The sequence below is a fragment of the Protomyces lactucae-debilis genome (assembly GCF_002105105.1).
Source record: "Protomyces lactucae-debilis strain 12-1054 chromosome Unknown BCR37scaffold_11, whole genome shotgun sequence".
In the NCBI taxonomy this organism is placed as follows: Eukaryota; Fungi; Ascomycota; class Taphrinomycetes; order Taphrinales; family Protomycetaceae; genus Protomyces; species Protomyces lactucae-debilis.
Window position 1 is genome coordinate 368,380 of NW_024468003.1, and position 15,434 is coordinate 383,813.

General features: G+C 50.3%; 9 protein-coding genes across 9 annotated transcripts; 3 read left to right on the forward strand and 6 right to left on the reverse strand.

Annotated features, from left to right (window-relative positions):
* Positions 1 to 1,513, forward strand: BCR37DRAFT_46569 (uncharacterized protein). The gene has a single exon (XM_040872318.1). It carries the CDS (start codon positions 210 to 212, stop codon positions 1,407 to 1,409), a length of 1,200 nt encoding a protein of 399 aa, XP_040724891.1. The 5' UTR covers positions 1 to 209; the 3' UTR covers positions 1,410 to 1,513.
* BCR37DRAFT_380416 (uncharacterized protein) lies at positions 1,381 to 2,680 on the reverse strand. The gene has a single exon (XM_040869485.1). It carries the CDS (start codon positions 2,433 to 2,435, stop codon positions 1,467 to 1,469), a length of 969 nt encoding a protein of 322 aa, XP_040724892.1. The 5' UTR covers positions 2,436 to 2,680; the 3' UTR covers positions 1,381 to 1,466.
* A 70-nt stretch (positions 2,681 to 2,750) lies between these two features.
* On the reverse strand, positions 2,751 to 4,211 carry BCR37DRAFT_380417 (uncharacterized protein; the record flags this gene model as incomplete). The annotated part of the gene is made up of 1 exon (XM_040869486.1): positions 2,751 to 4,211. A coding segment is annotated over exon 1 (1,243 nt), but the record flags the coding sequence as incomplete, so codon positions are not given.
* A 93-nt stretch (positions 4,212 to 4,304) lies between these two features.
* Positions 4,305 to 5,509, reverse strand: BCR37DRAFT_46591 (uncharacterized protein). The gene has a single exon (XM_040872319.1). The coding sequence runs from the start codon at positions 5,341 to 5,343 to the stop codon at positions 4,372 to 4,374; it is 972 nt and encodes a 323-aa protein (XP_040724894.1). The 5' UTR covers positions 5,344 to 5,509; the 3' UTR covers positions 4,305 to 4,371.
* A 269-nt stretch (positions 5,510 to 5,778) lies between these two features.
* Positions 5,779 to 7,647, reverse strand: BCR37DRAFT_348314 (peptidase family M1-domain-containing protein; the record flags this gene model as incomplete). Its single annotated transcript, XM_040867837.1, has 2 exons — positions 5,779 to 6,715; positions 6,758 to 7,647. 2 exons carry the CDS (start codon positions 7,645 to 7,647, stop codon positions 5,779 to 5,781), a joined length of 1,827 nt encoding a protein of 608 aa, XP_040724895.1.
* Positions 7,648 to 7,863: 216 nt separating this feature from the next.
* On the reverse strand, positions 7,864 to 8,418 carry BCR37DRAFT_387769 (uncharacterized protein; the record flags this gene model as incomplete). Its single annotated transcript, XM_040870560.1, has 1 exon — positions 7,864 to 8,418. The coding sequence occupies one exon, from the start codon at positions 8,416 to 8,418 to the stop codon at positions 7,864 to 7,866; it is 555 nt and encodes a 184-aa protein (XP_040724896.1).
* A 1,062-nt stretch (positions 8,419 to 9,480) lies between these two features.
* On the forward strand, positions 9,481 to 10,940 carry BCR37DRAFT_380422 (PUA-like domain-containing protein). Its single transcript, XM_040869487.1, has one exon. It carries the CDS (start codon positions 9,553 to 9,555, stop codon positions 10,912 to 10,914), a length of 1,362 nt encoding a protein of 453 aa, XP_040724897.1. The 5' UTR covers positions 9,481 to 9,552; the 3' UTR covers positions 10,915 to 10,940.
* A 110-nt stretch (positions 10,941 to 11,050) lies between these two features.
* BCR37DRAFT_380423 (uncharacterized protein) lies at positions 11,051 to 12,102 on the reverse strand. Its single transcript, XM_040869488.1, has one exon. The coding sequence runs from the start codon at positions 12,045 to 12,047 to the stop codon at positions 11,190 to 11,192; it is 858 nt and encodes a 285-aa protein (XP_040724898.1). The 5' UTR covers positions 12,048 to 12,102; the 3' UTR covers positions 11,051 to 11,189.
* A 169-nt stretch (positions 12,103 to 12,271) lies between these two features.
* BCR37DRAFT_393379 (uncharacterized protein) lies at positions 12,272 to 15,397 on the forward strand (the record flags this gene model as incomplete). The annotated part of the gene is made up of 1 exon (XM_040871297.1): positions 12,272 to 15,397. One exon carries the CDS (start codon positions 12,272 to 12,274, stop codon positions 15,395 to 15,397), a length of 3,126 nt encoding a protein of 1,041 aa, XP_040724899.1.
* Between the last annotated feature and the right edge of the window lie 37 nt (positions 15,398 to 15,434).

Consider the following 15,434-nt stretch of genomic DNA (forward strand, 5'->3'; position numbering starts at 1 on the left):
ACACGCACGACTAACGCTAGCTGACTGATTTGTGTGTCAAGAATGGAGGTTCGCACTTCCTGGTGGAGATCTCATCAAGGGAATTCGTGGACAACCTCGTCTCACTGCTCAATAGCCCAGCGGCTCTGAACTACGAGGTAAAGGGCCGTCTCCTTGCATTGATACAGACCTGGGCCTTGGCCTTTGAAAGTCGTTCAGAGCTTGGCTACATGGGCAGCACCTACCAGCATCTTCGTCAAGACGGCTTCCAGTTTCCTCCGGAAGAAAGGCTGGCTGCTTCTTTCGTCGACACTGCCGCGCCGCCAGATTGGTCAGATTCAGAGGTCTGCATGCGCTGTCGTACAGCTTTTACTTTTACAAACCGCAAGCACCATTGCCGGAGCTGCGGCAACGTCTTTTGTGGACAGTGCTCAACTCAGACTATGCCGCTACCACAGCTCGGCATCACAACGCCCGTTCGTGTATGCGACGGCTGCTTTGCCAAGAAACAACATGGTGCAACTAAAAAGATGAACACTCAGGCATCTCCTAGCAAGGCTCGTGCGCCTCCCAGGGAGGACGAGGACATGGACTTGAAGCGTGCACTAGAATTATCGCTAGCGGAGAGTAAGAACGCAGAAGTCAGGCAAGCGCCGCAACCGGCAGCTGCAGCGCCAATACCTGTTGCGCAGGATGAAGATGACGCCGACTTGAAGGCTGCCATTGAAGCCAGCCTGCGTGAAGCTCAACCAGTAGCTACAGCGCATGCACCTGCACCTGCCAGTGCAAATGGCTACAGCTTGCCCCAGCTCGACCAAACGGCCTTGCAGCTACCTCAAGTCAGCACACAGTATGCGTCTAAACAACCAGAAGCACGACAAATGCCGAGTCCCAGCAACCCACACGCGTTACAGCCCAGTGAGGCAGAAAATATCAATCTTTTCGCAACCTTGGTTGACCGTCTCAAGTCATCAGACACGCGCAGTGGCATATTGCGCGATGCTCAAATCCAGGAGCTCTATGAGGGGATCTCATCTTTGCGATCGAAACTTGCAAGGTCACTTGGTGATGCCGTCGGCAAGTATGAGTCCCTGGTCGAGACGCATTCCAAGCTCGCCACTGTTCAAAAGTATTATGATCGTTTACTAGAGGCAAGATTGGAAAGTACTTATGGCGGACGAGGATATAGTGGATATGAAACTCAGGATTACGGGCATGATGTATCGGGATACTATGGAGAGTCACAGTCGGAATACTACTCGCAGGGTACAGCTGTTGGGCAGCCTCCGGCACAACATCAGCAACAAGGACAACCTCAGCGGCAGTACGGAGCGCAGTATGACCCAGGAAACCAGCAGCATCAGTCACAGCATCAGTCACAGCATCAGCAAGCAGCGCGGCACGAGGAAGTTTCTCTCATTGATCTATAGCCTGTCTATATCGCCTATCATGCATGATCTCTTCGCTTGACCTTGATTTCGGGTGCTTCACAAAGATAGAGGGATCTTGAGAGCGCTGAAGTAGTCTTCCGTCGTCTTCCAAAGCTTTTCGGCATTTGTCTCCGTCGCAGCTGCCATCATTTTATTTTGATTCGCAATTGGGACGAAGTACTTTCCCGAAATTTGACGCTCGCTCACTTCATGTGCAGTTCCAAGATACAGCTGAGTCAAAGCGCCCTCTTCAGGATTGAGGAAGATACCTAATGCAGTCATGAGGACCACAAGACTTTTGCTGAATGCTGCAGCTAGTGCACCCCATGGCTTCCCAAAGGCCTGAAGCATGTCAGTAGAGACGAGTCCAGGATGAGCTGAATTGCAAAGGAGTTTTGGATGCTTCTTGGCAAGAGAAATGGTGAAGAGAACATTAGCAAACTTGCTCTGATTATACCGATTCAGGCTTGATGACTTAACGTTATTGAGTCTCTCGATAGACGAGAAAGAGTCACCTCGTACAGTGAACCACTCATAGAGCCTTGAGCTTGTCGTGACAACCCTAGACCCTTCACATCTGAGCAGTCTATCCAGGAGTAGATTGGTCAATAAGAAAGGACCAAAATGGTTCGACTTTATGGTCGCCTCAAGGCCATCTGCGTCCAGTGTTTGTTCTTCTGAATGCGCAAGCCCTGCATTGTTGTAGAGCACGTCCAAATGATCTTCCGCAGAGCTGAACTCGCGCGCAGCTGCTCGAATCGATTCAAAGTCCATCAAGTCCAATTTGAGAAAGATGACTTGTCCAGACAAATTCATAGCCTCAATTTCCTTGATTGCTTCTGCAGCTCTGCCTGGACTGCGACATGCCATGTAGACTTTCGCTCCTGCACGGAGAAGATGAATCACTACTGCCTTGCCCAGGCCTCGGTTGCCACCAGACACAATCATGACCCTGCCGGATAGGTCAGGAATGGACTTGGCGCTGTACTGGCTGCCGTAGATAAGAGAGAACAGCAGTCCTGGCATTGCGATGAAAGATGTCTAGGCAACTTGACGGGCAAGACCCCGCCATTTATGTGATGTAGAATGAATGGGTCTGTGCGTAGCGTGCGTAGAGTCTCATCTGATGTCGGATGCTGTACTCAAGCCATATTTAGCTCGGTTCAGGCTTCAGCAGCCTCATCGCTTATCTTAGAAGCACACATCCTGATAGCTACAGCACAGCTTAACGTATTTGCAGCTCTTGACGGCCAATGGAAGTGTGGTCACCTTCAAAACCAACCCTCAAGCCGCGTCGCTCATCGGAATGTATTCAGATGATCCGTCGATGATGGCGAGCTAGAATCTTGATATCTACAAGACGCAACTCGGTGAACTCGTGATCCAAAACTCTATGCATTGGAACCTCATCGAGCCAAGTGAACAATACCGGGAGCTTCTACGATTTCGATTACATGAATTCTCGCTATTGCCACTTGCACAACGATATTGATCAATTTAGCCGGCTCAACAAGTCCACACGCTGTCTGTGAAGAGAGGCAGCAGCACTGGAATAGCTTCCAATCGCAGAGTCCATGCTAGACATGCCCGACTCGGTCTCTATATTCTGCCCAAAGGCATCACTGTTGTTGTGCACAACGAGCAGTGCACCTTCTGCCCATGTTCCAGGCTCGTAATGTCTTGTGGAGGTTGAGAACAGGCTGCCTTTGGAAACGACGCGAATATGCAGCTGATTTTGCAGTGCAGAAGTACATAAAGGAAGCGCCTCGGGATCGGCATAGTCATTGAAGCAAAAGCCCCGCATCCGCTTGAGCTCCATCGAGTTGCTCACATATGCGAGAGCTGCGATGTGCATCCGAACGATGAGCCGTGCATCGAGAGATTGAGCGAAGATAGAGGGTGGATCATAGGTGTAGACATAGCCTTGTGGGCAAATCTGCTCGAGAAGACGGAATTCATTGCGAACTTGTTCAACCGCAGTGCGAAACAACATCTCGCAAGATAGCACTTCCCCTGAGGAGCTAGAGACGAAGCAGTCCACAAAGGCCAGTACTGTGCATTTGCCATCACTGATCATTGTATTGAGCTTCGCTATCGTCTGAGACACCGAGCGTATGGACTCGCCGATACTTGTTCTCGCAGGCAAACCTTGTGCATGCACCATATTAGCTACCAGATGCAGTCGCAGGCGTTCGTCGTAGGCTTCACGAGCGCGAGAATCTTGCTTAGTCTTGGTGTTTAACGGACCTTCATCAGCCGGCCATTGCTCGCCCTTGATAGGGGCTTCTCTCAGTGCACAAGCGCGCAGCATGACATTGTCATCCTCGAAATCGGGATGAACCATGGCGCTGACGAGCACATCGCGCGCCTGCTGCTGATTACTTGTTTGTAACTGAAAGACCTGCACTTTATGTCTTTGGTCAAAGACGTAATCACCATGCATAGCGGCCGGTACGATGGCAGTGACGAAAGTATGCATTGCGCCTTCCATGTTTGTGATGCTGTCAAATGGTGAATTGCCCGTCTCGAATTTGCATCCAAGAGCGCTGTCCTTCTTATGACGCATCAAGTGCTCGACGAGACTGTCAGATACGAATGCGCTGCGACTGATATAAGGTGGCGGCGTGGTCTCAATGCAAGTGAGATAGTAATCACGCGGAAGTACTCCTGCAGTTACTTCGGTAGGCCTCAAAACATCAGAGCGGCCAGAAGAGCTGGGCCAGATCTTGCGGAGCGACATTCATGGATCGTCTAAGGGTCTCTTTCTCGTCGCCATTGGCAGATTGAGTTCACCTGGAGCTTGTCGACGTCGACGCACTCGAGTCCAACTGGTGAATTTTTCAGATGGGAACAGAAACCCACTCGGTAATCTTCAAACCAGATTCAAAGCATACACCGTAACAACATCAAGAGCTGAGACCTTTGTCTTGAATTACAGACTACAATTACTATCACGATCTATTTACAGCGAAAGAGAAATGTTGCGAGCCTTGAAGTAGCCCTCTGTCGCCTTCCACAGCTTCTCTGCATTGGCTTCAGTGGCATCCTTTGTCTTCTTGGTCTGATTCGCAATGGGGGTATAATACTCCCCGGAGATGTGCTTCTTGGCAACTTCGGGAGCAGTTCCCAGGTAGACTTGAGTCAGTGCACCCTCAGGCGGGTTGAGCACGACGCCCAATACGCTCGACAGGAAGATGACGAGGCCTTTGACGAATGCCGAAACGAGGGCACCAAACGGTGACCCAAAGTTCTGCAGCATATCAGTCGAAACCAACCCTGGATGACATGCATTTGAGATAATTTTGGGCTGCTTCTTAGCCAAAGACATGGCGAATAGCAAATTGGCAAACTTGCTCTGGTTGTAACGGCTCAGGCTGCTCGTGCCCTGTTGGTTCAATACTGACACGGAAGAGAAAGAGTCGCTGCTGACCTTGAAAGACTCATAGAGAGTTGAGGCTGTGTTTACAATTCTTGGCTCGTCAGCTTTGAGCAATTTGTCGAGTAGTAGATGAGTAAACAGGAAAGGCGCAAAATGATTCGTTTTGATGGTCGATTCAAGCCCATCGGCATCCACTGTGTCTTCCTTTGCACCACTGATGCCGGCATTGTTGAAGAGCACGTCCAGATGGTCCTCCTTACTGCTGAACTCTTTTGCAGCTGCACGCGTAGACTCGAAGTCCATCAAATCCAGCTTCAGAAAGATGATTTCACCCTTGAAGTTCATCGCCTTGATCTTCTTGATTGCTTCTGCCGCTTTGTTGGCGTTTCGAGAGCCCATGTATACTTTTGCGCCTGCTCGAACCAGATGAATGGACGTGGCAAATCCAATGCCATTGTTTCCTCCAGTCACAATGATGACCTTGCCAGAGAGATCAGGTATAGATTCGACGGAGTACTTGGTGCCATATACGAGAGGGAAGAGTATTCCGGGCATATCAGTTGTGTGTGGTTGGGATGTTTGTCGGTTGTCCTGATGTCTGAGCCTTGTGCTTGTCTGCTAGGGATGCGGATGCAGGTCGCTCTTATAGTCTCGTAGTTTTGGGCTTGACGCCGCGGACCGGGGTAACTGCACGCGACCGCATTAAAGTATTTGTCATCTGTCAGATCTTGTGGCTTCAGATTTCAAAATCATAGGCGAGATCAGATCGCACCAGCAAGTCTGTCTACCTTGGTGCTCACCAGAGACCGCCAAGAAACAGATCTCTGGTCAGGTCTATGTTCCTATTGCAACGCCCGGGCAGGTCACGAGGGATATAGCCCCTGAGAATATCGAGTAGTTGTGCAAAACTACCGCAGAATACTTCAGATCAAGAGATGTTTCCTTGACCTTGTGATGCAAATCCAAACGATTGTAAACGCAATCCATATATTAAAGTTTCAAATCCTTGCGTACCATTTCCTTGCAGATTGGATGCAAGCCCGGTGCCACCTTGCCAAACGTCTCTCGCGCCAATGTAGTGTCCGCCTTGTTGAGAGCTCTAAACAATGGTCTGACGAACTTCATGCGACCCACGGTACCGACCCAGTCTGCAGCTGCGTGGTACAAGTTCTTTTGCTTGCATGTTACAGCGAGCAGGTAGTACCTGAACGCCACTTCCGCATTCTGCGTCTCAATGAAACCATACAAGTCACCAAGTGAGGCAACCAGGTCGGGGTCTCTAAAGTGGGAAGACTCGAGTGTCTCCAAAAACACGACACGTTGTCCTGCACTCAAACTGTCCACATCCGACGCGGCGAATCCAGCAGATTGACCATCCTTGTGCTTCCCTTGAGCATTGATCCAGCGTTTTGCAAGATTGTAGCAAGGTACTGCAAGCGAGGTATCAAAATCTGGCTTAGTCGGTAGACCAGGGCTGTAGAACTTGTGATTCCAGTCGACACCGTCCAGCTTCTTGATTTGTGCCTCTTCTTTGCCAAAGAAGTCATACAAGCTTTGCTTGAATTGGAAAGACGTGATACTTTGGCCTGCGAAATGCTCAAAGTACCAGCGCGTGTACTTGGCAAAAGGACCTTCTCCCAAAAGGTGTTCCAAGTAGTAGAGCAGATTGAAACCCTTTTCGTATGGGATGCTGGAAAAGGAGTCATCCGGATCGACTCCAGTGAGATCAGGAATCAGTTTTGTGAATTCGTGCTTCTCCCCATAGCCGGCAACCGAGTCTTCTAATGCCTTCCAGCCCACGATGGCGCTGAATTCTGCAGCAGCACGACCATGAAGGATACCGACAATCTTGCGCTCAAGAAAGACGGTCCAGCCCTCGTTGCACCAAAAGTGAGCCCAGCCCGCACATGTAACGGAGTTACCAGACCTAGCATTAGCTTGGAAACATAGGAGTGAACCAATATTTTACCAAGAATGAGCGAGTTCGTGCGCAATCACGTCCAGATTCGAGCCATCGCCAGCCAGAATTGTTGGCGTTGCAAAAGTCAACGCAGCATTCTCCATGCCGCCGTATGGGTAGGAGGCTGGTGCTATAAGGACGTTGTAGACATGCCAGGCGTATGGTGGCAAAATAGATTCGGCCGCCTTGATGAACTTGTCGACAACGGGCAGCATTTCGCGTTGAGCTGCATAGATGTATTTAGGTTCGGTGTAAAGGACAGATCGTGAGCCGATCTGAGCTGATGCAAGGTCACCGGAAGCAATGGCAGCGAGATATGTTGGGATTGGCACAGGTTGCTCAAAGTCGTACAACAGTGTACCATTCTCGAACTTGCTTGCTCCCTTGGGCAGACCTGTTGCAACGACTGGATACGGTGATCGCAGTGAGAAGGTAAAAGTTGCCTTGATGAGCGGTGTGTCTTGGCAAGGATACATGGAACGTGCGTGAATTGCCTGACATTGCGAAAACAGATATGGCTTGTCGCCTGCTGTCTGAGCTGGTTCTAGCCATTGCAGAGCTGTGCACCTATCTGTCGTGCTGTACTCAATTGAGACGTTACATGAGGCGCCTTGCTCGAGTGAATTCGGCAGAGAGATGTGCAACGGAGAGCCAAGAGGTTCCTTGCGAGGAGCCACCTTGAACTTGACAGGAGCATCATTCAAAGAGACGCTCGTCACATTGAGAAATGACGAGTCGAGGATAATCTCCTTGGCAGAGGCGTCCATACACGTCAACGTATGCTGGCAAGTGCCTCGTAGTAACTTTGCGGCAAAATCCAGCGTCACTCGGAGCGAGGTGTGCGTTGTGACGAATGCATTGTAGTTGGCATTTGATGATGCGTCTTTCCGTTCACCCATGCTTGTAGCAGATTAATCTGAGCTTCAGCTCCTGAGAAGGCCCTTGCAATTGCAAATGGGTATTGTGGAGCTGATGTAGACGTTGAACATGGACACAAAAAGAAGGTACGAGAATCAACAGTCACAGATCTTCAATGCACGATTACTAGTCATTTAAAGTGATATAAAAGTCGCCTTCGCTTCAAAGTCAATTGCCCAAGGCCAGTATGTGCTTGCTCACATCCTTGCCAAGTCTCGCTCCCCGTACGAATCATGTTGACAAAGACTTGTGGTATCTTCAATCTCTTGATACTCTGCAAGCTGCTTTGCGAGCGATAGCTCATAGCTGTTTTGATGTTGCATGATAGGTCTTCCTCTCGTCTTTGGGGTCTGTTCATTGACAAATATAGCCTTGACGATTCTGCCGAACTTTTTGCGCTTCGACTCTTGCCTCGATAGATTTGACTCCCTGTCATCAAGAGTCTGCTGCTTTGCCAAATAAGAGCACTTTCGCGATTGATTCAATTCATCCCGCCGTCTACACGTCGAGGACATACTTTCTCGGAGCTCTGCGTTTGCCATCTCGCGCTCATACCCTTGCTGCAGGCCACGCGTGAAACTCTCGTGGATCATAGCCTTGTGTGCGATAGATAAGTCTGGTACAAGGGGTGAGAAGTGAAGCTTATCGGAGTCTTCGGGGTCGACTGGCGATGTGGTGGTTTTGATGGACATGGAGCGGCGTTTGCCCTGTAGCTTGCATGGCTCTGCTCTTGATGCGCATACTTGAGCCATTGGTACTTGTTGGCTCTTGCCTCAACAGGTATATATATATGGGCTGCTTGGTGTATGGGGATGAGCTTATGAATCGAGTCTCTTGCTCGTAGTCTCTGGCGCTGTTTCGCTCTTGATTGGGCCGATTTATGACGCAGCTGTCAATCTCGCAGCCGTTGCACTGACACCTGCACAACCAAGCGATATCTTATCAACTACGTGCATACATAGTTGATGTAGATGTAAGCAGAGACAGGAGAGAGCCTTGTCACTGAGCATTGACGCCAGGGTCGTCGCGGTTTTGTCTCCGCATGCTGGTCAATGTGGTCCGTGAGCAAGACAAATAAGCAATGTCTTGTGCTACAACCTATTGAAGACTTCTTCCAGCGGACGTATAAGCGGTACTTGCGAGAGGAACAGCAGATCAAGAGGTCTATCTGCGAAAAGAAGCAAGTGTGACTGTCTTATCCATGGCCACATTGTGCTGCCAAGTACGATTACGCAAGCACAGCATGAGCACTCTACAGAGTAGATTAGGATAGCCAGATAGCAAGGGCCGTGTGCTCAATGACTTTATAGACATATCCAGATAAAGAGGCCTTCAGCTAGGTGTTTCGTCATGGTTGCTGGTCCAGGCCGCTCTCTGTCACTGTGCAGCGGCGTGTTTCTAAGCGATTATCTAACAGACTTACTACACAACAACCACTTCATCACTTCATCCACTCTGTACTTCATCGACCCACACGTTGCCACGACGCGCATTTGACAGACTCTACCATTACGCTCTTCGAGAAACAGGCCCCGACTGAACGAAAGTCACACCCCCGCTCAGCGCTCGTCGCACCTCATCCAAGCAACGCTTTCGCCGTATCAAGGCGCTCGTCTGCACAAATGCCGTCCGAACAAGCGATACAACGTGCAGATTCACGCATGTCTTCGGAACTCTCTACCCTCTCCAGCAGCGGCAGCTTACCAATCTCCTTGGAAAAGCAAGGTTCTGTTGACACACACGCGCCCGTTTGGTCTTCTGCGCAAGTCTTGGTGAATTTACTACTCTGTCCACTTTGTTCACAACTCCTCGACCCGGCGAGATCATTGCCATGCGGTCGATCAGTGTGTGATGTATGCTGGCTAGCGTGTCCCCTGGATGGCGCAATGCGACGCTGCCCCTATAGTTGCGGTAAAGCACGGCATTGGTCTGGCATTGCACACGATGTCATCTTGCAAAAGATATGGACCCTCATTCGATCATTTCAGCAACAACGGACAACGTCTGAAAAGAAGTTGGAGAATGGTGCTGACAAAGCTTGGTCGGAACAGTTTTTGTCACTCCTTGGTCAGGCGTTGTCTGGGCAAATACAACGGAAAGAGGACTATGTACTGGAGCAGTCACCACAGCGTACCCACGACACGGATTTTGACTTGTTGACGCTGGCACAATGGCCTGAACCAAAACATATTGAGGAAAGTCCCCTCCTTCCGTCCGTCTTGGCGGAACTCGATTGTCAAATCTGCTATGCAGCCTTGTTTGATCCACTAACGACACCGTGCGGTCACACATTCTGCAGAAGTTGTTTGTTGCGCTCAGCAGATCACTCGCCACAATGTCCAACCTGCAGAGCAACGATTCCACCACCTTTTGCAAATCTCTACCATGCACCCTGTTCAGCGGTCCTTGCCTCATTCTTCCTCAATTTCTGGCGACCCTTGTGGCGAGAACGACAGTTGCACATCAAGGAAGAGCAAGATTTAACGGAAATCTTCGGTACGGCCGATGCAAGTCGACTCGGACCAGGCATCACCTTGCCAATTTTTGTGTGTACCTTGGCGTTCCCTTACATGCCTACTTTTTTGCACATCTTTGAGCCTCGCTACAAACTCATGATACGTCGGTGTGTCGAGTCTGGTGATGGCAGGTTTGGTATTGTGTTGCCAAGATTACCGACGGCGTCGCAGTCTGCTGGTGAAGCACAGGGATGTCCCTCTGCGACGTATGGCACTGTGCTGCGTATTAACAGTGTGCAATACTTGGAAGACGGACGATCCTTGCTTGAAACGACGGGTGAAGATCGTTTCAGATTGGAGAGATGGGGATCTAGAGATGGATACATGGTTGGCAGGGTCGAATTGCTACCGGATGACGGCACAGATGGCGACTCGGAAGCCGAGACGGAAAGCAGTTTATACCCTGCTGGTGACCTTGGCTTCACGCTATCGCCTCAAGATGACGCCTTGGATATTGCAGGTTTGTTGCAAGAAGCGACGCATTTCATTGGCAAATTGAGACAAGGTTCTGCGCCTTGGGTCTTGCAGCATTTGGAAATCACGCATGGTGAAGTGCCGGATGATCCGAGTGTTTTTGCCTTTTGGGTGGCCAGTTTGATTCCTGTGCATGAAGAGGAAAAATACCTTTTACTCAAGGCGAGAGGTGTTAGGACTCGCTTGCGGATTGTGTTGCATTGGGTGAGGAAGTTACAGAACCAGTTGTGGTTCCATGGGAGTTGTGCAGTGATGTGAGATGAGATAATGAGTCAGGTGTGTTATGAGCATTTATTGGTTGAGTTTGCAGTCATCTTGGATATATTCTGATCTTTTGGCAGTTCGTCTCCTTGCACCTCCGAGTATGAACTTGAACAGATGCGCCAGACATTTGACCGTCACCGGAGCAATTTACAGAGTGCAGCTATGCCTGATGCGTTGCAAGCTTCCCGGTGAGGAGCACTGTCAGAAGCATACAATCTACGAACCTACAACTAACGCCCACAATGTACATCTCAATAACAATCTATAGCTCACTGAATCTTGCGTTTGTTGAAGGCCTCCTTCATCTTGTCCATACCGAATCGTCGCGACATGATGGACGCAATCAACCAATAAGGCGTGAATGCATTCAAAAACCAGATCATGGTTGCAAACGCTCCCTTCCAGATACGGGGAGGTGGTGAAGGCCTCATGACTAGGTTGACAACATAGCGTGCATAATCAGGTCGTTGACAAGTACCTGTACTTTGAGACGTATTCAACCTCTTCTCAATCATATCGCGAACAGGCGCATACAGTGTATCTTCGAGTAATTTGAAGCGCGATGTAGCATTGACGACAATGTTGGATTGCACTCCGCCCGTCACAGCCGTCACAACCTTGACGCCAAGTGGTTCCAATTCGATGCGCATGCAGTCCAAGAGCATATGCAACGCTGCTTTGGATGCATGATAGATACTACCCCATGGAGTCGGGATAATGCCTGCGACACTGCCGGTTGCTAGGATTGTTCCTTTTGCAGCAACAAGCATCTTGATGAATGCCTTGTTCATCTCCATCACGGCAAAGAAGTTTGTCTCCATCAACTCCCTGCAGACATCGACATCGAGTTCGACCGCTGGGCCTGTGTAACTGATGCCTGCATTTTGAACCAGGAAGTCTAGCCTGCCTGCTGTTGACTTCTCGACATATGCGCGACATTCTTCGATGGATTTTTTATCGTTGACGTCGAGGGCGAGCAAGGTGATGGTGGGGACATGGCTCAGGTTGCCCATGTTTTCGACCTTTCTCGCCGTTGCAAAGACGTGGCATCCCCTGTTGGCGAATTCGAGAGCGAGGGATTCGCCGATGCCTCCGTCTGAGCAGCCGGTGATGAGAACAGTCTTCATGCTAGTCACTAGTAGATTACGGTAGTAAGAAGTAGAAGTAGGAGTAGTAGAGTAGTAGTAATACTTGTTCTCATTCTTTATCTCGAGATTGAAAATGCGGAGGCAGAATTCAGATGGGCTGCTGCTTACATAACCAGGAGATGGCGCCATTCTCAGATTTCAAAATTTATCAAACCGCAGCACTCTTACTATACTACTACTATACTACTCCTACAGCTATAGCTATGGTCCCAGAAACAGCTGCAGAGCTGGCAGGCCCCACTTACTGCAACGGACAGACACTCATCGAGCAAGTCTCCTTTGCCCTCAGTGACAAAATCTACTCCTACGGCACAGAAGAGCAGGAGCTAGACCTCTCCGTCGCGCGCTGGGCTGAAGCAGGGCAGCATAACGCAGCAGGCAATGCCGTCTCCTTCTCCAGGATGCAGGTCAGGTCTGGCGCAGCGAGCATGATCCTCGGCAACATCTTCTCCCGCGACAACAACCTCATCAAGCATGCGAGCCCCTCTACCATTCTCGCTACTTCCAGCTCCCTCATCGCCATGAAGCCCGTCTTGGACCAACTCTCCCTCTTATACTCCGCAGCAACACCTCTCGTCGCACACGTCTCATCCTTGGATCTCTCCCCCATCACCTCCAACTACGTCTCTGACTACTCTCGCGCCCTGGCACTCTCGCGCGAAGGTGGCTATGCCGTCTTGACGTCCACTTCGGCACATGAAATCCAACACATGGCACTCCTGGCAACCCTCCTCTCCTCAGAACTCCCCACCGTCCACACCTACGATGGCTTGCGTGTTGCGCGTGAACGTACACGCGTCGTGGACGTTCTTGACCAAGCTGCGTTGAAGCGCACCTATACCCGTGTCTTGCAGCAATCCGACGCTCTCAGTTCCAAAGACGAACCCGCTGACCGTGTTGCCAAGATTCTCAAAACCCTCAACGCAGAACTCGGTACGGAGTATGGTTTGTTTGAATACTTTGGCGCTGCAGATGCAACGTCTGTGGCTGTTGTCTTTGGCTCTCCTGAAGCAGCGACTGCCAAGTTGGTCGCTTTGCAACTCGCTGATGCAGGCACTAAGATTGGTATTGTCAATGTACGTGTCTACCGACCTTTCGCCGAAGAGGCATTTTTGCGCGTCTTGCCAGCGACCTGCACGCGTGTTGCTGTTCTGGGACAAGTGTATACGAGTGATGATGTGCGGGATGCAGCCATCACGAGCGTCTTGTACTCGGATGTCTTGTCTGCCCTTGCCATGTCTTCTGTCTGGGCATCGCGAAAGGTGGCCGTTGTGGATGTCAAGTACACCCGTGAAATTGTTTGGCGTGCAGGCAACATGGCTGCTGTGCTCAAACAAATCGGCGCTGGCAACAATACCATTGATGTCGCTGCGCTGGAAGATGAAAGCAATTTTGGCATTGAGGCGGAACAATTCGTGCAATGGGACTTGGATACTCAAGCATCTGCCGAGTCTGCCACCCTTCTTGCAACCATCTTGGAAGCAGGGCAGGAGAACGTCAACTACAACAAGTCCTTTGACAACTATGCCGAGGGCGGTCTCGTGCACCATGAGATCAAGCTCTCGGCTAAATCTATCGAGGCTGCCTACGCCGTTGAGTCTGCTTCTGTTGCTGTTGTGTCCAACATTCAGATCCTCAAATCGTACGACGTCGTCAAGACCATCAAGGAGAATGGTACACTCTTGCTCAAACATGCCTTCAAGCCCGAAGAAATTGAAGCAAAATTGCCAGATGTCTTCAAACATGCCATTGCAGGCAAGTCAATCAAGCTAATTCTCCTGAACCTTGCAAGTCTCGGTGATGAAGTGGATGAGACGGCTGCCCTTCAAGTTGCTGCACTCAAGCTCTTCCGACCTACCTTAACAACTGACCAGCTTATTGAACAAAGCACCAACGTCCACGAATTTGTCTCGCGCGATCAAATCAAGGCTATTGTGGAGCACCTCGATACTGCCTTGCTCGCATTCGATATTCCAGCCGAATGGTCCACGATTGAAGCGGCTACCCTTCCTGCCTTTGTCACCGCGAATAGCTTTGCCCCCAACACGGAGCGCGAAGTCGCATACCCGGAGAACCAACAAGCTGGTTGGCAGACGGCCGCCAAGCAAATTGCCTTCAAGGAGGCCTACAGCTTCAAATCAACGCTCCGTCCTGATGTTGCTGAAAAGACGTGGCAAGTCAAAGTTCAAGCAAATCGTCGCTTGACACCCACCACCTATGACCGCAACATCTTCCACATTGAGTTTGATATTACTGGAACGGATCTCAAGTATGATCTTGGCGAGTCGCTTGGCGTGCATGGACACAATGACCCAGAGGAGACGCGCAAGTTCATCGAGTGGTATGGCTTGGATGCCGAAGACCTGATTCAGGTACCTTCTCGCACTGATACGAATGTCTTTGAGACACGAACCGTCTATCAGGCACTGCAGCAGAATGTTGACTTGTTTGGACGTCCTGGCAAGAAGTTTTACGAGGAGTTGTCTGTCTATGCAACAGATGAGCATGACCGCAAGATCCTGACGTCTCTCGGTACACCTGAAGGTGCCGTTGACTTTAAACGTCGTGCAGAGGTGGAAACGGTGACGTATGCAGACTTGCTTGAAGAGTTCAAGTCTGCTCGTCCACCAGTCACTGAACTGGTCAAGTTGATTCCAGCAACGAAGCGCAGAGAGTACTCCATCTCTTCATCGCAAAAAGTACACCCAAACAGTGTTCATCTGCTTGTGGTGGTGGTGGATTGGAAGGACCAACGTGATCGTGAGCGGTTCGGTCATTGTACGCGCTTCCTCTCCAACTTGCAACTCGGTGAGCAGGTGACTGTATCATTGAAGCCGTCCGTTATGAAGTTGCCACCTCGTCCTGAGCAACCCATCGTTATGGCCGGTTTGGGAACTGGATTGGCACCCTTCAGGGCCTTTGTTGAGGAACGCGCTTGGCAGAAGCAGCAAGGTATGGAGATTGGCGCTTGTATGCTGTACCTCGGTTCACGACACCAAAAGGAGGAATACCTGTATGGTGAAGAATGGGAAGCCTACAAGGATGCGGGTATCATCACGACCCTTGGACAAGCCTTTTCCCGTGATCAACCACAAAAGGTGTATATTCAAGATGTCATGCGGTCGACCTTACCGGATATCCAAACGGCATTGATGGCGCAGGAAGGATCATTCTACTTGTGTGGCCCAACTTGGCCAGTGCCAGATGTGCAGGAAGTATTGGAGGAAGCGATTCGCACGCAAGCCCAGCAGGACGGTACTAAGGTTGAGAGTGCCAAGGTCATTGAGGAGTGGAAGGAAGCGCGTCGCTTCGTGCTGGAAGTCTACTAGACTCTATAGCGATAGACTATACTTGATAGATTGATGT

Excerpts from the sequence above, each read along its gene's own strand:
- BCR37DRAFT_46569 (XM_040872318.1), top strand. The coding sequence starts at position 210 with ATGGGCAGCACCTACCAGCATCTTCGTCAAGACGGCTTCCAGTTTCCT.
- BCR37DRAFT_46591 (XM_040872319.1), bottom strand. The coding sequence starts at position 5,343 with ATGCCCGGAATACTCTTCCCTCTCGTATATGGCACCAAGTACTCCGTC.
- BCR37DRAFT_380423 (XM_040869488.1), bottom strand. The coding sequence starts at position 12,047 with ATGAAGACTGTTCTCATCACCGGCTGCTCAGACGGAGGCATCGGCGAA.
- BCR37DRAFT_380416 (XM_040869485.1), bottom strand. The coding sequence starts at position 2,435 with ATGCCAGGACTGCTGTTCTCTCTTATCTACGGCAGCCAGTACAGCGCC.
- BCR37DRAFT_380422 (XM_040869487.1), top strand. The coding sequence starts at position 9,553 with ATGCGACGCTGCCCCTATAGTTGCGGTAAAGCACGGCATTGGTCTGGC.